This window comes from Desarmillaria tabescens, assembly GCF_030435595.1.
Source record: "Desarmillaria tabescens strain CCBAS 213 chromosome Unknown EV420scaffold_1, whole genome shotgun sequence".
Lineage (NCBI taxonomy): Eukaryota > Fungi > Basidiomycota > Agaricomycetes > Agaricales > Physalacriaceae > Desarmillaria > Desarmillaria tabescens.
In genome coordinates, this window is record NW_026848300.1 from 753,454 (window position 1) to 771,022 (window position 17,569).

Consider the following 17,569-nt stretch of genomic DNA (forward strand, 5'->3'; position numbering starts at 1 on the left):
GTTATACGCGACTTATGCGTGGAACAATAAGCGCTAGCATATAAATAGTTTCATGTCCTGAATATTCACCATCATGAAGTGTCATGATGGACTATGTCCGGAGGCGCTACGAGGCTCGAAGTTTGAACACCATAGGCTGGAGCTAAAAACCGCCAGGAACTGTCTTGAAACCTTGAGGTCACGATGCCTTGAACCGGGCCATAGTACACGGCAAGATGCCCAAGCCAATTGGAAGAAGCGAGAACGCTGTCTCCAGGATGAGACTATCTTGCATCATTGGCAGCGCTACTTGAGCCTGATATAGGGAAACCGGAGCAACTGAGTTTGAACATCCGCGAAAGAAATGACGCAAAAGGTGAACGCAACAAATGTATGCAGTAATGTATTTTTTTGATGTAACGTAAGAATGTAGCGGTGCTACTGGCTGTCCTGTAGAGTGGGTAAGTCCGGTTGTACTTTACTGCGAACTCAAACAAGACACTCACCAGATACCCTTCCATACGCTAGCATCACCCTCCAGGGAGCTATATGAGAAAATATTTCTTCAAGTGCCGATGTTTCTGCAAAGGATACCACAATTGCGTCTCCTTAGTCCTAGGTCGATAAGCACTGCAGATCCGGTCGACATTCAATGGTTGAAGCCCTGGTGCATTGAAGGTGACAAGCAATAATAGGATCCTTATATCGACGGCCTTGTGCTCATTCTTGCTTGGATAGGGATATAGTACTTGAGCGTTTGAACAGTGAAAAAGGAATGGTGGAGAAGCGCATCGGACTTCGGACATGTTTCCACGTGGTTTTCAGCCGTAAACGTCGCAAATCGTACTTGCTGCAAATTTACCGTAGCATGCATCAAATAGCCGTTTGCCAGCACTCATCAGCTGTAAGCACCGAGTACTCCACGAGCTAGACTTTCCGAATTTCCGACACGCCAATGCCTCGAGTTTTCTACACGTGGTGGGATGGAGAGCACTTATAGGTGGGACCGTGGCCATCAAATGCCAAGTCGGAGCCTTGCCTTCATTGTTTCTGTATGTCTTACTTTCCTCCTCAAGGTTCGTGTCTAATGCTCCCTGAGGTTTCCGATAGGTTTTGGTGACTTGTCTTTAGGGCCGCCGCCAGGTCAAGGTCAAGGTGGTTACTATCCCCAGGTTCGAATACTCACATCTGCTTAACTATTAATAATTTGACACAAACCTTTTTCAAGCAACCCCCTCAATCATACCAGGGATACGACCAAGGACAGTATCAAGGGGGATACATGCCTCAACAGCAACCCCAGACTATCATCGTGTAAGACGCATTTCTTCGGCCCCCTGGAGGCCGGCGTATCGATCAGGGAATTCACCCAGTGATTTCCAGTCAGCAGCAGCCTCAGAAAAATGATGATTCAAACTGTTGTACGGCTTGTTTAGCTGGAATGTGCTGCTTCTGTTGCGCTGACGGTTAGTCACTGTTTCCTTCCCTTGATTCTAATAGGAACTCATGATAATCCACACTTAGCACTTTGTGATTGAGAGGTTCAAGGGTGGCCCTATATGTATCTAAGTATACCAGTACCCGTCAATTCATATTACCTTTTCAAGCAGTTCGAAGTGTTCCCGGCTATTGTTTCCCATGATCTGACGAACCTAGACGGAATCCAAAGAGGAATCCTCTACCATTCAGTTCATGAATTCTATGTCGACGTTAATGCGTTGGATATGCGTACAGAGTCAACTCTGGACACAGTCTAGTGTTGAAGTAGGGTACGAGATCTTTCTTTCCGAGGCGAAGAAGCGACACTGATGTTTTATGCAGTTTCCATTTATCGAGGAGCTAGGCACAGGTCCACAAGTCCAAGCGCAGTTGACGCGTAAATCTTGTCGATCATATCGAACCATCATATGGAAAGCCCTAGTTATCACGCTGTCGACGCTTCTATGTCAGAGAACGGAGAAGTCCCCTCTTATCGTCTTGCGCAGCCCGATGGTCGCTAGCATACCTGAGGGCTCGCATTCTGGCATAATAGTATGCTTTACCGCAGTCGGCCATTTCGTTTGGACGGTACTATTCCCCGTTGGACGGAAACATTTACGGGATCCCAGCTCCACGCTCCACGCTGTGTGTGAAGATATATATCGCACAATTCCGACTGTAGCGCCGCAGACAAGGTATATCCTCCGAAGTTAGTCATTTGAGCATCTAGAATGCGGCACGTAACGTTAATAGCGGTGCCAATTCATAGTTCTGGTGATGACTCCTAGCGAATGGTGAGGCTTCTTTGAAGGATAGAAGTGCGGTACCGAAACGCCAGAGAGATTCAGGTGAATCGTAGGCTGTTTTCGAATCATCCTCCAAGTCAGTGATCTGTGCCAAGTTATCCGACGGACGACTTTGATTTTGGAATTACCGGTCCGGGCATCCAGATCTTTATTATGCTTTCCTTTTAGACTGTTGACTGGACGTTCCAGCTCCCAGCCTGAGCGCAGCGTGTAAGCTGTGTACCTAGTCTCGATGTATTGGGGTCCGGTGGTCGAAGAAGAAGATCCATAAGGAGCGGATACCTTCTTTGAGGTCCAGGTCATACAATAGCACATTTATTTCGCACTCGGCGTCTGTGTGTTGCGACGACAACTTCACGTCCAGACCCTGCTAAAAGTAGCGGATGTGATAAGATGATGATAAGATCAGTGATCTTATCTGATAAATTTGGCGTCTTACTTAAAAGAAGCACCCTTAATGCATCCATGTCCAATGTTGTCTTTCTCCCACCACCAGCCCGTCCCTTCGTTTTCCTGAGCAACCATGGAATGCACCTCTATCAGCACCAGCGCCTCTACGATTCGTTCATTGCACGGTAGTTTCGTCGACCAGAATGTCTCAAGCGTATCTCTACCTTCGTCACCGCGTTCCAGCACCAGCGCCCTGCCATCGCCACCGGACAGCCCGTCTTTGGACTCCGTCTCATCATTTCCCTCCGTTTCTTCCTCGTTTTTCTTCAGTTCCACAGGCGCAAGTCCTCCATCTCAGCAGTCAGATCATGGCCGAGACTCAACACAGGGGCTCATTATTCCGTCATTGACACTACCAGATCCTCTACGCTACCCAACGCCCTATGGCCAGACTTTGGGAGACATTCGCCTCATTACACTTGGGACGAAGGGTGTCGGAAAGAGTTTCCTCACCAAACTGCTACTCGAAGACAACGAGGATGTGGTAGATGAGGGCATCTGGGAAGACGGGGAGTATGGGAAGGTGGTGCGTGCGTCGACTGATTGGATAGACCGACGGGATGCCCACGGTCTAGAAAAGTTTGAGCCAGCACGGAATGTCGAGATTCACGAGTTACCGGGATACGAGTACACCGACAACGTGAGTCCTTGCTCCGTTCATGATGGATCTACGACCCTTGACACATTTACAAAGGAACTAATAATGCATATCAAGTCGATGATCCAAGCACCTTTTTGTGCTGTATCTGATATCTTGGATCCATCATGCGATCCTTCTACTGCATCCACTAACCTCGTGTCGTCGGCTTACACACCGCTCTACACGGCGCTAGTCCTCTTGTTATCGTCAAGTAAGTTCGTCTCTTCTTATTCGGATCTGTGCCTTATAACGGTGGCTCTCAGATTCCTCCATCGAACGGACACTAATCACGGAGCTGTCCAACTACATTCCTATTATTGCCCTTCCCCATGTTGATCACGACGATGTCATCTCCCCGTCGATATCATCATTCCGACCGTCATCTCCGATAGCTCTGCGTCAGGGCCTTTTCCGCAGCCCCACAACATTACTGACCTTAAGAAGTGAAGCTGCTGACCGCTTCTTCCGCTGGCGCGAAGTTTCCTATCTCACTGATAGCATTCGCGCACAGCGCCAACGCCAAGTTTCCACCCGAAGCAAGGCATGGAAAGATAAGGATTGGGAAGCCTTGTTGTCCTACGACGTTGCGAAGAGATTGAGGGATCTTGATAGGAAATGCGAAACCCATGCGCCTAGTTTCGATCAGAAGTCCGAACCAGATCTACCTTGTTTCGGTGTGCCCGGTTTAGACCCCCTGCACTTCACGTCGCTGTTCATGTTTTCGATATCGATGCTGGGACCTCTGCAAAGGCGGACGCGGAGATCTATTCGGGGTTTCTTATCAGGCGTGACAAATTGGAATGTCTGTGTTGCCCTTGTTGGGGGATTTTGTATCGGGTTGGGGATTGGGATTTTGCTTAGATAGGACGACACGTCCTGCTTCTCACGTTTGATCATGTGTATTTACTTTCTGCAGATTCGGAGGATTGTTATATCTTGTTTGTAGTACTAGTTTGATATACGTAGTTACCTCCATATAATGGTTCATATTTATTTAAGATCGTGAAAGTGAACGTTGGACTGTCATCGGCGTCTACGTACATCCTGATTATCCACCCTTCTATTGATTCCGCCCGTCAATATCTTGATCATATCGTTCGCGCTAAGGTCGTGGCCTGCTTGTGCGGGAGTCGTGTCAACGATATCCTGTGTGACGGTCAATGAGTTCGTAATGCCAAGTGGAAAGGCAATGGCACTCAATTAGCCCGACTTACTCGGATTTTATATTTATGCATGAGGTCGTCGTCAAGGCTCTGAAGAAACTTGGTGGCTGAAACAGAGTGGCCGATTTGTACAAACTGAATACCAATTTGGACTTGGGGCGCATGTAACTCGTCAAGTCTCTTAGCTGCTCTGACGATGACTTTATCAGGATACAACTCCGAACTCTTGCTTTCAGCTTGAGGGGGGGGGGGGGGTTAAGACATGCGGCACATATTCACGCAAACACTTACATGGTTCGCCATCAGTCAGAAGAATGTAGTTTACTTTCTTCAATTTCGTCCCATCGCGTCGCAATTCCTCATACTTGTTTATGTAGGCTGTCAACAGGTTGTCCAGTTTACGGCCTATGGGCGTTCCAGGAGTAGGAATGACTCTCTGAAAGAGCTCGTCGATTTCTTCTTTTGTCTGTAGTAAAAGAGATGAATTATTTTATCCCACAAAGGCATGAAGAACACTGACTGTTAGCCCGTGTTGCACAGTAGGGTCATTTAAGAAGTGTATATCAATTCCATCGTCGTCGTATCGAGCTGCAACTACAGCGAGTTCACCGAGTACCTTTCTCGCCTATTAAGAGCCGTTTCAGAAGAATAATGATGGAGAAAAGGGAGAAAAGAGACGTGCAATTTCCCACCGTCTGCCGACCATAGACCTGGAATCATCAACGATGAGAACTGTATCGAACTTGTCCAGATATTGGAACTCGTCCTCTATGACGGGATATTCTGGAACCTGGGGAGATGATTTTACATGGGCCGCGCGAGAGTGCATGTTTTGCGGTGGTGGCAGTCTGAGTCTGAAGATGTGGCCGAGTGGCTAATGAACACACGTGGATACTTGCAGTCGATCAGAATATGTGAGACAATGACAGTGATAGATATCGTCGGCAGTACGAGTCTCAGTAAACCAGGCTGAGTGACGAATAGCACAGAGAGCCTCTTAGAATGCGAAGCTTTTTATACCAAACTAGCCACAGATACGCTGTGGCATTGGTAGAAGTTATTAGGGCGAGCGTTAGGGCCCCGTCGCCCGAAGTGGGATTCAAGGTGGCTGTCGTTCCTTAGTTTATTGTTCCAAGAGCGAGGATCTATGCACTGGTCATGAACAGTACAGCTTCCAACGATTGCCCCTCAGTGTGATGCGCGTCAGAAAATAGGGACAGCATAGGCCCAGAATCGAAATTCTAGAAGGTAACGGTCGTCCGTTACTGATAGTCGAGGAGATGCAATGGAAAAACAGAGACGGCTAACAGAGCCTCAGGTACAGCCATCTCCGGAAATTTTGCTAGGTAGACCTGTGGCAGGCACCCGTTTCTTCTGAAGCAGTTATTATTGCTGTTACTAGCATCAATAGGCTTGAGAGCTCAATGCACAGTGCCCGTGGTGGTGGTGGATTGCAGAATGCCCGGCCGGATAAAGTCGGCAGAAAGATTTGATAATCCAAAATGCGTGCCAAAATTGGCCACACAGTCTGGTCACGTAGAATTTTTAGGATTCGTTTATATTGCTGTGGATTATGTAGATACCTCTGCAATACATTATTGTCTATGTAGTTTGAAACAGCAGATTGATATCTCTTCCGAGCCTTCCCTCATTATCTACCCTCCTGTTAATTCCCCCGGTCAGAATCTTTATCATATCTTGTCCGTCGAGATTGTGACCTGCTCGTGCGGGCGCCGTGTCAACGATATCCTACGTGACAAATCATGAGTTTACAACGCCACACGATAAAAATCATCATAGTCGACTGACCCGAATGTTATATGTCTGCTTGAGATTGTCATCCAGTCTCTGGAGGTACTTTGTGGCGTTCGTATCGGCACCGACCTGTACAAACTGTATACCGACTTGTATCTGTGGCGCACATATTTCATCAAGGACCTTGGCGGCCTTGACGATAACCTCTTCTGTGGTCAAGGGTTTCTTGTCGGCTTGTTGAAGGAATTGAGCCGACTATGCGCCGCACATACTAAAATGCTTACTTGGTTCGCCGTCGGTCAGGAGGATATAATTCACGGGCTTGGGTTGCTTGTCACTATGCCTCAGTTTCTTGAAGTCATCGATATAGGCCGTCATTAAACCATCTAGCTTGGCGCCGATTGGCGTCAAACCACTTGGAATAACACTTTGGAAGAGTTCCATTACGTCTTCCTTTGTCTAAAAAACGGCGTTCAAAAGTCAATAGAGAGCTCAGCACCAAGAACACTTACTTTCAGCCCATGCTTCACAATGGAATTATTAAGAAACTGAATCTCGATACCGTCGTCATCATATTGAGCAGCAACATAGGCAAGTTCGGCAAGTGCTTTTCCTGCCTGGAGAGACGTAAGCATAAAAGTAAAACCTCGCGGAGGGGTGGAGGGGACTTGCGATGAGCCATCGATCCTTTCCATTCATGGAGGCGGAGTCATCGACGATAAGGACCGTATCGAACCGGGATAGATACAAGAATTCGTCCTCCTTCATCGAATCGGAGGATTCGGCAACCTCACGGGAACTTTCAAAGGACTTTTCACTTGAGAGATGGTTGCCCATGGTTGGTAGTTGTAGGACGATGGGAATGGGCGGTTAAAGAATACAAAACCTCGCATTATATACTTAGGCGAAGGATCTGGATTGATCAGAAGACAACAATCTCAGCGCCTAATGATAAATATCTAGAATTACCGAGAGTAATAGTACTCTGGCAACGGAGGTGGCACATTAGACCTTCGTAGAGCCGGAGAGAATCTTCTAGTTCAACTTTTTTGGACAGTATAGATCCATGAGTGAGCCATTCGAGAGCTGTGAATTACTTGGACATGCTGTGAGACTTCGGCCGATATAAAACGCGGCCGCGGGCTATCACTTAAGCATAGAAGAAAACGATACAGCTTGCAGTCAGCTGGTTTCCTATCTCCGGAGCGGGTAAAAAAGTACAGCTAGCGCAGCTTTGATGTCGAAAGCTGTTGTCAAGGTATTGACCAGGAAGTCCATGTAACATCCAAGAAATTCCTTGAGAAAACACAGCCAGAAGAGCGAACTGGGAGATATAGCGACAAGAAAAAGATTCTCATGGCGAGCTATTGCCCCTCTGTTGATAAAACCAATAAGTGATCAGATACTTAGTTGGAGGTGGAGATTGAAAGAAGGGTATGCATCGGATTACATGTAAACCCGGTTAAGTTACTGAAACTCCGGTTGTGTCGCCACCATCGGCTGTTTTTTGATTTTATTCCTAGATTGATGGAGCTTTAAATCGTCGATAATATGATAACAGTTATACTCACAGGATAGTTGTCTGGGTTGTAACTTGTAGAAAGCTAGAAAAAAGTTCAAAAAAACACCGCGAAAGTGTCGGTACATATGATGTCGCAATTGGTTGCAGATCTCCCAAATTGGGCGAGAATCGACGCAAAAATATACTGACGAAACTCCGCCGCGACGCCGTGTTGCTTTTTTACGACCACTGTTGGTGAGTATCCTGTTGTGCGCTACTGATTCAGCTAAATGCTCTCAATCATCACAAAGCACCTGGGCGTAGGTTCTGTTCGATATATCCTAGGAATTCTTTTCCTTTTGAGCATCCGAGCATTTCCCTTCGCATGGCACGGTGAGTATGAAGCACCTTGATTTGCATTTGAGTATTGCGCTAAAAAGTCGCGTAGGACGCGTCCTTTGGCCCTACTTTGCATTTCACATCCAATACCGGTTTCATGGACTCAATCTTATCCGTAAATCCACGTCGGCGAAGCAGGCAGCGACTCAGGCATGGTGGGACTCGCACTCGCCCATCGGAAAGAACCCGTTTGATTTGGTCTTGAAGTATACGGACTGGTCGAGTGCGTTCATTGTTGGTTTTCCTAGGCTTGGCTAATGTGGTTTCGCTAGGTCCCGATGTTTGTGACTACAACTTGCACTTGAGTAAAACTCGTGTTATGCAAAGGTACGCCGAACACTGCTCGCTGAACGTGTTTAACCGCAAAACGGATATGTAGACGCTGGACGCGGTTCGGATGAAGTGGGTGCTTGCTTTTGTCTCGCAGGTGTTTCGTGTCGACGGCGTTCTGCCCGTGGGAGGTGCGCTAACTTCACCTCTTCCCCATCTCGTCCTTGAATCACACCCGTTCAGCAACATCATTTCTACTTATCAGAGAGATACCCATACTCCAGCGATTCGAAGTCCGTTGTAGTGTCTGACATGGGGGGAGAAGTGGGTTCGTACGTCTACTTGCTTAGTTGAGGTTGTGGGTCTCATTCATAAACAGCTGTATCTGGTCGCAAAGTTCGTCACGATGGACAGGAAAGTGACGCCCAGGACGAAAGATACGACTCCATCTTCTTCAGGGACTCCATACGACAGTGACGCTGGCCTTCTGCGAGAAGTTTCCGATAAACTCTCCGAAGAACCTGACGGAGCCGTTAGTCCATTGTGTTTCGATTAGCCAGGTCTGCTTCAAGATTGGACGCATCACTGTACCTCCAGCTCTGGTACTGGCTTTGAGTGGATGTTCTGACGGCAACTATACTCTTGCAAATCCCCCATCCGGGTACCTAGCGGCGCAGAGAGCAGTTGCAGAAGGGACAGTTAAGGATCTTTTGAAGGGCCACTGGAAAGACGTCCCAAAGAGCGAGCGATGGTGGGAAGAGTCCCTTGGTGGAAATATTGAGAAGATTAGAGCGGAGCGATTGGCAGTCATGGACGATATCCGGTTAGGAATGCAGAAGGCGAAGGCGTATTGATGAGACGTTGAACTTGCATGTATGCTGAGATTTCTCTGATGAACTTACGGTAACCTTAAAACGCCTGGTCAGCCACATTCCTAGCTGATTGCCAGTAATAGGCAAGCTCAGGTCCCGCTTCGCATACTGGCGCCTATGTGACTGCAAAAAAATGAATACCTTCGCATTCGTCAGTTTGATTACACCATTCGGAGACTAACACGGTTCCAAAATAAGATAATGCTACAAGGCTGAATCAATCTTCATCAACCACCATCATCATGACCGACTTGCTTCCCTTTACACAGCTGTACATCGATGGCGAGTTCAAGGCTTCAGCTCAGAATTCTGTCTTTGACGTCCGCAATCCATATACTGACCAAGTGTCAGGCCGGTCGGCCTCGGCAACCAGTCAAGATTGCCGTAATGCTATCGATGCTGCCCACAAAGCCCTTCCTTCATGGGAGAGTACCGACATCTCGTCTCGTCAGAACATCTTATTGAAAGCTGCCGACATTCTGCAAAGCACGTGGATGCAAAAATGCATCGAAGCCAACACCGCGGAGACTGGTGCCACTCCCGACCTTGGCGCGCTTAATTGGGTCGTGGGCTCCAGTACCCTTCGGACCGTCGCTGGGATGTCAGGTGAACTCAAAGAGGAATCCTTTTCTAGCGCCACTGGCGGGCAAGTTGTTGTGAAGAAACGTGCGGTCGGCGTTGTGTATGTCTCTCGGCAATCACTATTCTTGGTTTGCTCTGTTACTGACGCGCGAGGCGCTAGTTTGTCAATCGTTCCTTGGAACGCCGCACTGTGTTTGTCCATTCGTGCTGTTGCAGCAGCGATATTTTGCGGGAACACTGTCGTCTTGAAGGCATCCGAGTACAGTCCTCGAAGCCATGCTCTCGTTTCGGAACTGTTCCATGAAGTGAAGTCCAGCGCTTCCGCCGGTATTCTCTTGCTAACTAGCGATCATTGAAGGCCGGTCTTCCAAAGGGGGTCCTCAACTTTGTTGCCATGTCAAAAGAAACAACGCCCAGCTTGATTTCGGAAATGATCGGCAATCCCAAAATACGTCTTGTCAACGTAACCTCCCCTCGTACTTTCCGGGCCTTGAATCCACCGCTAACACTTCGCCACACAGTTTACTGGCGGTGCGACAGTGGCTAGGGCGTTGGCGGCAGAGGCAGCGAAACACCTGAAGCCTTGCATTTTCGAGTTGGGAGGAAAGAATCCTTGTATCGTACGTCCAAATCACGTATTACTTTTCAGACACGTTCGAGCCTCTTGTCAAGGTATTGAATGATGCGGATGTTGAAGCCGCTGCCAAGAGTATCGCATTTGGAGCAATGTTCAACGCCGGACAGGTTCTTGATTTTGTCTTTTATTTTGCAAAATGCTTGATTGACGTGCGACTTGCTTAGGTTTGCATATCGACGGAACGCGTCATTGTCCAGCGCGACGTATCCAAGGCTCTCATTACGGCTGTTGTGGAGCTATGCAAGAAGCTAAGGGCCGGAGCCCCGATGCACAACTCGTTACCTGTGTTGTTCAGTCAGGCCTCCGCTGAGAATGTCATTAGACTAATTCAAGATGCCGTAAATTCTGGTGCAGAGCTTCTCCTAGGAGACCTTACCAAGGATGGATCCACCGTACAACCTCATTTGTTGACTAGCGTTACCCGCGAGATGCCTATCTGGAAACAAGAAACCTTCGGTCCTGGTAATAGACTCTCTGTTTTGGTGCACTGATCGTGATGCTGATGTTGCGTACAGTGACTGTTTTTATGGTATGCGACACTGTCGATGAGGCCGTCGAGCTGGCGAACGATACCGAGTATTCCTTGGCTGCAGCGTTATGGACGCAGGACATCACGAAGGGTAAAGGAGTGGCGGATAGGATATATTCCGGTAAGCAAGTTTACGTTCCGAGAGGATTATCAAAGGAGTAAATCTTGCCTAGGGTTCACCAACATCAACGGATGCACGATACACGGCGAACCTTCTATCGAACCTTTTGGGCTAGGGTAAGTTGTGGATTACGCTCAATTGGCTGACTGTACTAATATCATGACATTAGCGGTGCCTCCGGGTACGGGCGGTTTGACGTCGATCATTTTACTCAAAAGCGCGTTTGTGTAATTCATGCACCGGGCGCGAAATATCCCATGATTGAGAGGCTCAGTGAAAAGTAAGACAATGTATATACCACAGCTCACTTGTAATCCATCTGTTTTCGCCGCGCGGACCCGTTCTGTGTTAAACCATGATGCTTGGGTGGTAGGTATGATGAATAGCACATAAGGGCCGCTACATGTGAAACATGGCAGGGATGACGCGACAAGTCTTTACCATCGCACAGCCAAGTTCGGTTCTGACCTCTTAGCAACGCGAATATCATTTTACGAAGCCAAGCATATTTGAGAGACGGTATGTAAATTCAAACCATGTCAACTGCGAGTAGTAATAGCGAAAAAAAACCGGATGCCGCTCACCTACCGACGCGTGTTGTCGTCGTCAGAGAGTAATGACAGTAAAAAAGGCCAAGGTACATAATAAGTGAAAGGCAGCGGATCGTATAGACTAGTACTGGCAGGTAAGGACAGGTAAGGCCGAAACGCGGCGATATCGTAAGATACAAGCTTTTCCTCCGACCCGCACAAGGTAGCTCTAGGACTGATTCGAAGGGCTCCAGAACTTGAGAAGATATAAGGTATCGAGCACCTCTCAGGGCCTCCGATAATGGCGGGGAGAAGCTCCAGCGGGTGTGGGAACTTGTCACTCAAACTGCGACGGATGAAGCGGGCCGGGTCTTTGTATGTTGCTTTTCGCGACGACAATCAAGAGTACCTTTCCCGCTAGCAGCTCAACCCATGCAAGAAATTTACCCTGAAAATCAGGCTAGATTTCTTGGGCATGGGTGCGATATTCGTGCATGTTGGCACCTTCTGTCACTGTCATGCGCCACAACCAGCAGCTCTATGAGCACTGGGATCAAGGAGTCGCGATGTAATGAAGTTTGTTGAGCAAGTCACGGTACCGGGTTGAGTCTAAGGGTCATGATGCATGATGGAGCGCCGGCAGATAGTCGGTTAGTATTACCGTCCATTCTGTCTTTCATTAATCATGAATTCTTCTAGTTTTATGGGTTTCATATGATATATTCATGGTCGCGCTGCAGATTCCGGTTCTTCTACAGCAAGGGGAGAGCCTTACAGTCGATACTGCATAGAAAACAAAGCGCCAGGGTCAACGGATCTTCTATTGAAGACCGATCAATCTTCTTCAAAATTTGCAGAATTCATCTCTGGGGTGGCGCCTTGATCAGGCTCACGCTCATTTTTTTCCAATACATTTATTTTAACGGCGGCTGGGCATGGGACCCAGACTGCCGATGGGGTTGATGCTTGGTCCTTGATGTTTTACGGTCTTTTCACGCCGAACAAGGATCTACGGTGACCTATAAAACGCGCACGAGTGTCCTCAGTTCGTTTCTACTCGTCTCTTCTCTCCTCACTCATTCGGAACCATGTCGATCGCGCAAAAACTACTTGGCGTCGTGGTTGCGGCTGCTGCTCTTGCATCTGCGCAGGCACCTTCGTATCGTGGGGAGTTGCTCATTGAACCCCTTCTCAACAATGGTGAGGATGAAAGATTTGTTAAATAACGTGTTCTTCACTAACGTTGACATTGCAGGCATGTGTTTGAACGCGGCGAGCGACAACGACGGTGCTATTGTCACTATCGAAGCCTGTACTGGAGCGACTTCTCAAAAGTGGACCTTCACTGGTGGCACTGTCCAAATATTCGGCACAAAATGTTTGGATGTCACTAACGGAAGTACTGCTGATGGCGTCAAGTTGCAAATCTGGACTTGTTCCACCAACTCGAATCCCAACCAGCAGTTCTACTACACTGTAAGTCTGGCGGTTCTTTCTTTCGCATTTTTATGTTGGCTCAGACTGTCTGTAGTACGACAACCATCTTGCTTGGACCAGTCACAGCACGTGTGTCGATCTCACCGATGGAAATCAATCAGCTGGGAACCAGGTCTGTGTCTTCTTTTTCCCCGGCAGAACGATTTGGCTAATACGACACTATTAGATCCAACTCTGGTCTTGCGGAAGCAACCCTAACCAAGTTTGGTACACTGGTTACCACGTTTCTTCTCTTCCTACTGTTTCGGAAGATGGTCAGAGCGGAACCAATAACTGTGGAACCGGAAACAGTAACTCCTCGAACTGCCAGACCGCTTGGATTAACTCTGCGGAAGATTTCTGTCTCTGGGCTCCTGTAGGTTTTGGACATCGTCGGAGATATCCTTTTTGATTCACTGTTCCCAGCCGTCGGTCGATACTATTGGAAACAGTGAGCGAGTTGAAGTGGCCTGGTGCACCAAGGCTGGTCGTGGCACGCGTCTCATCCCTGATGGAACTCTGCAAGGAGTGCATTTCGTGAAGACACCTGATTATGTTTGTCGAATTTTTTCTGAAAAGGTGTATTATTAATCACGAATCATAGGTTCAAGTAACTGGTGTCGGCGACTTCACGAAGATCAATATCCCTGCAGGTGATGCGTACGTTTAGTTTGCATGTGGTTGTCGAGCTTGGCTGAATACTATTGTAGGGGCGGAGAGCTAGATCCTCATGGCGCTGATGGGAATGGAAACCCGAGTAAGTAATCAATCTAGCTTCCAATTTGCAGCATGTTCTAAGTGCGACTAGTTGGTGGCCTGGTCTACGGAGATGGATTCGGCAGTGGTCTGCAGTACCATGAATGGACATCTTTCATTTCATCGAATGAATTCTGTTTCCGTAAGTTCCGTCGTTCTTCCAAATGATGTCTGCTAAACGAAATGTAGGTGCCTGTGTTCACTCGGAGGCTGCGACGCTGTGCCAGCACATCTACGATGTTATGGGTTGCTACTGGGTAAGTTATGCTCACATACTTGGCGTAATGCACACTAATAAAAAAAACTGTCTAGAATATGCCGGCAAACTACGATTCTGGTGTCTTTGAGAACTGTGCTGGAGACAATGAGTGAGTGATCCCCTCTTGCGAAAAGTTGTGTGCCTAATGAGCCACGTAGCCTTCCTATGGGAGTTTACGGTACATCGACCTGGTATCAGGGTGTTGAGCCTACTCCTAGTGCCCACCCGGTGGCGAGCTCATCGAACTGTGCCGCACTTCCGACTGTTTCGATCAGCCCTGCTTGAGCTCTTGGATGTTATGTTGAGGGAAATATCTGTCGTTTGGACTCAGTAGCAAAACAATAATAATGTACTTCGAATAATTAATACCAACTTTGATGATGATGATGAAGGTCTATTTTGGTAACCCGCAATATGCCATGCTATGGGCGAAGATGTGGGGGTACAGTACGCTAAAACTATTTAGGGCTATACTACTACTCGTTGATATGCTATTCTACTTTGCAGCTCTATGGAAGGTATAACTCTCGTGTGTAATTCTACGTGTACCAACTTTGATGGTTCGCTTGCATTCTGTGAGCCCTTCGGGATTAATACGGCCCTATGCACTATAAATTGATTCCTGGATATTTTTCCTTGTTCAGCTCTGCCCGTTATCGAAACCCCCGGTAAGGATAATACTTCAGGTATTGTAGGTAGTATTACACGGCACGGTCCACAGGGGGACGCCGGGCGTAGCATTGAGCACTCGTGAACCGAGAACATATAAATGCCCAAAGATTAGTGTATATTAATGCGCGTGTATAGATAAAAATAAGTATAGGTATATTGTTAAAATTGCAAAAAGATTGTCTACCCCCTGATAATCTGTGAACGCTGCTAAAGGTATATCGACTCAAGCTTTCATAGTGGCCTCTTGCCTAGCGCATCCATAGCGGCGTATGTACGCATATGAAGAGCACTCTGAAAAGGGTTGATCAGTCTTGAGCATATCTAGCGGAGAAGGGGAAGCCAACCTCCATGCTATATCTACCCTTTCTCCCCGACGGTCCAACCTCCAGGTATTTGCCTGTCAGAGAGCGCGATCACTGCATACTGCCAATCTTAACAAAGCACAGGAACTCACCAGAAAGTACAAGGTCGAAATGAGTTCGCGCCTCGTTGATATCGCCTTTGCATGCCAGCAATCGGCCAAGTTCGTAATCTATGGATGATGAGCGTCAATCGCAACAAGGGATATTTGCCGGGACTTGCGTGCGTGATACACCACGTAGTGATCTAATTCGATCTTGGGACCGTTCTCGAATATCGCTTCGAATGCTGCAATGGCCGCGACCGCGGCTTCTTCTTGAGTTATCGCCACAGGTGGAGCGTCAGGCAGAGTGAGCGCATGGGGATCCTAAGTCGAATGGTGATCAATAGACACTTGGATTTCGCAGAAGTGACAAAACATACTGGATACGCGACATATCTCATGCAGACACCTTCGAGGAACTTGGCCAGTGTCCAGTCGTCCCAATACCCCTTCGAGGAGCTGTCCTTCTCATCCAATACCTTTAGACATTCTTTGATTGCCACAAGCATCTTATCCACAAGAACGTCCCGCGGCGTGCGAGAGAGAGCCAAGAACATGTAAGCTAGCTCCATCGCAGGTAGCATTAACCATCCCTGATCCAAAAACTTGCGTGCTTTCCTCGCCACAAATTTCTCAGCTGGTATACTTTTTCCCGCAACCTTCTGTCTGCAGCCCGAGACCTTCTCAATCCATGACCGAGCCTCATCCGATTGCTTCGAACCTTCAATCAGACACGCAGCCATCCCGTAAGTGTAAACCGCTTTAGACCACGTGGATTCTTTCTCCAACACTCTCCAGCAGTCTAAGCTCGCAGCGATATCCCACAACGCCAGATTTGCGACAGACATCTCCCAGAAAGAGAGGTGATGCAGATTTCTATACTGCGTCTGCACCTCCATAGCACGAGTATAGTAGCCGATCGCCTCCTTCGGCTGCGACCTCATGAGAGCGAGGCGACCGCGGCCAAAAAGGAAGAACACGCCATTTGGGTAGCGTTTCGCGTTCCAGTGAATAATCTTTTCGGCCAAAGAAACGTCGACACCCTCAAAAGTAAAGTCGGAAAGGAAGAGATGGAACACCATGAGTGACATGTCACATATGGACCGGCGAACGCCCTCCTCGGATTCGGAAATGGAGGGTTGGTCAGAATCTGAAGTCCAGCCACCAGCTTTGCAAAGCAGGGAAAGGGCCTCTGTGCGATCACCGTGGTACCCAAAGAGTTCGACGACCGTAAGGACTTTAGCGGGCATTAGAGTGATAACGAGACTGCTCATTCCTGTGCCGAGGTAAACTCCTGAGCGGAAATGCTTGTCAATGGAATCATCGTGGCCAGTTGGGGAAGCTGCATCCATAGTAGTTATGTACTTGTACAAGGAACGATATGTGTTGAACGTCGTCCTCATATTAAGTCTGCCGCCGATGTTAGCACGGCATAGAAGTATTGTAGGATTGAGCAGCTTACGCTTCTTTAATGAATGCCAACCAATCACCGGAATAGACAATACCCAGCAGAGATTTTTCGAACAGACTCTCGGCGTAGACGAGCTCTGCATGCCGTTCTACTGGGGTCATGCTCTTGATGAAACCAACTCCAGTCGTATTCAACGAAGTTACGACATAGCCTGCTAACCGTGAGGTCAGCGAGGCAGCCTTCTTCCGATGTTGAATAGCAATATGATTTCCCTGCTTTGTATGCTTGATTCCGGCCAGTATGTCCTCGTCAGCATACGACATGAACGCCTTGACGCACTGAATGATCCCGTAGGCCGTAGACATATAGAGTCGCTCCCTACACCGGCGTCAGTGGCAGATTGTTCACGCAAGACAGCCGACCAACTTTTTCGGGTCAGTCTTGTCGCAATATTCCTCTGATTCTACCATTTTGGAAGCAAGAAAGAGATCGAGTGCATGGGCGACTCCCGGTATGTCGTCCAGGGCATCCTTGGGGGTGTAAGGCGATTTAATGAGCGGTGGAGGCTTGGAGGCAGCCTTTTCGTTGTCCGGTTCGGTAATGGAATCCGGCTGAGCGAGGGAATCTGGGGAAGCAGCGACAGCAATGGCCATGTCAGCAGCTAGAAGAGAAGCGTCAGCCACACACGGAATTCACCGGCGACCGGCCCGATACCCGCGTTCGTTGCTCTCCTCGTACTTTTGTCGTCGAACTTCGATATCTTTGCCGAATGCATCAACTTTAATCCATAGAGCTAAGCGATATGAAGCCTTCAAATTGCGATTCGCGAACCTTACAGGACCTCGACCTGTCGACGGCAAGATCTTTACAACCCTATCT

At 48.1% G+C, this 17,569-nt stretch overlaps 7 protein-coding genes across 7 annotated transcripts; 4 read left to right on the forward strand and 3 right to left on the reverse strand.

The window, feature by feature from the left end:
• Positions 1-2,787: 2,787 nt before the first annotated feature.
• Positions 2,788-4,219, forward strand: EV420DRAFT_1633693 (uncharacterized protein; the record flags this gene model as incomplete). The annotated part of the gene is made up of 3 exons (XM_060476225.1): positions 2,788-3,354; positions 3,409-3,565; positions 3,618-4,219. 3 exons carry the CDS (start codon positions 2,788-2,790, stop codon positions 4,217-4,219), a joined length of 1,326 nt encoding a protein of 441 aa, XP_060339066.1.
• EV420DRAFT_20368 (uncharacterized protein) lies at positions 4,065-5,602 on the reverse strand. Its single transcript, XM_060481195.1, has 5 exons — positions 5,200-5,602; positions 5,038-5,142; positions 4,809-4,983; positions 4,569-4,753; positions 4,065-4,500 (listed from the first exon to the last, which is right to left on the reverse strand). The coding sequence occupies exons 1-5, from the start codon at positions 5,344-5,346 to the stop codon at positions 4,378-4,380; spliced, it is 735 nt and encodes a 244-aa protein (XP_060339067.1). The 5' UTR covers positions 5,347-5,602; the 3' UTR covers positions 4,065-4,377.
• Positions 5,603-7,109, reverse strand: EV420DRAFT_1658991 (uncharacterized protein; the record flags this gene model as incomplete). The annotated part of the gene is made up of 6 exons (XM_060478886.1): positions 5,603-6,102; positions 6,177-6,266; positions 6,327-6,505; positions 6,557-6,731; positions 6,785-6,889; positions 6,999-7,109. 6 exons carry the CDS (start codon positions 7,107-7,109, stop codon positions 5,860-5,862), a joined length of 903 nt encoding a protein of 300 aa, XP_060339068.1. The 3' UTR covers positions 5,603-5,859.
• A 954-nt stretch (positions 7,110-8,063) lies between these two features.
• EV420DRAFT_1658995 (uncharacterized protein) lies at positions 8,064-9,505 on the forward strand (the record flags this gene model as incomplete). The annotated part of the gene is made up of 7 exons (XM_060478887.1): positions 8,064-8,166; positions 8,222-8,395; positions 8,445-8,547; positions 8,600-8,633; positions 8,686-8,770; positions 8,822-8,838; positions 8,901-9,505. 7 exons carry the CDS (start codon positions 8,064-8,066, stop codon positions 9,294-9,296), a joined length of 912 nt encoding a protein of 303 aa, XP_060339069.1. The 3' UTR covers positions 9,297-9,505.
• Positions 9,506-9,556: 51 nt separating this feature from the next.
• EV420DRAFT_1615983 (aldehyde dehydrogenase) lies at positions 9,557-11,467 on the forward strand (the record flags this gene model as incomplete). The annotated part of the gene is made up of 9 exons (XM_060475085.1): positions 9,557-9,996; positions 10,057-10,201; positions 10,255-10,359; positions 10,418-10,516; positions 10,569-10,640; positions 10,698-10,995; positions 11,049-11,183; positions 11,236-11,299; positions 11,353-11,467. 9 exons carry the CDS (start codon positions 9,557-9,559, stop codon positions 11,465-11,467), a joined length of 1,473 nt encoding a protein of 490 aa, XP_060339070.1.
• A 1,334-nt stretch (positions 11,468-12,801) lies between these two features.
• On the forward strand, positions 12,802-14,489 carry EV420DRAFT_1472533 (carbohydrate-binding module family 13 protein; the record flags this gene model as incomplete). The annotated part of the gene is made up of 11 exons (XM_060469058.1): positions 12,802-12,913; positions 12,969-13,189; positions 13,245-13,322; positions 13,377-13,565; positions 13,616-13,744; positions 13,794-13,849; positions 13,900-13,946; positions 13,998-14,087; positions 14,135-14,202; positions 14,258-14,313; positions 14,363-14,489. 11 exons carry the CDS (start codon positions 12,802-12,804, stop codon positions 14,487-14,489), a joined length of 1,173 nt encoding a protein of 390 aa, XP_060339071.1.
• Positions 14,490-14,825: 336 nt separating this feature from the next.
• Positions 14,826-17,363, reverse strand: EV420DRAFT_1493469 (uncharacterized protein). The gene is made up of 7 exons (XM_060470775.1): positions 17,117-17,363; positions 16,742-17,068; positions 15,660-16,689; positions 15,459-15,603; positions 15,331-15,408; positions 15,221-15,273; positions 14,826-15,167 (listed from the first exon to the last, which is right to left on the reverse strand). Exons 1-7 carry the CDS (start codon positions 17,341-17,343, stop codon positions 15,108-15,110), a joined length of 1,920 nt encoding a protein of 639 aa, XP_060339072.1. The 5' UTR covers positions 17,344-17,363; the 3' UTR covers positions 14,826-15,107.
• Positions 17,364-17,569: the final 206 nt, after the last annotated feature.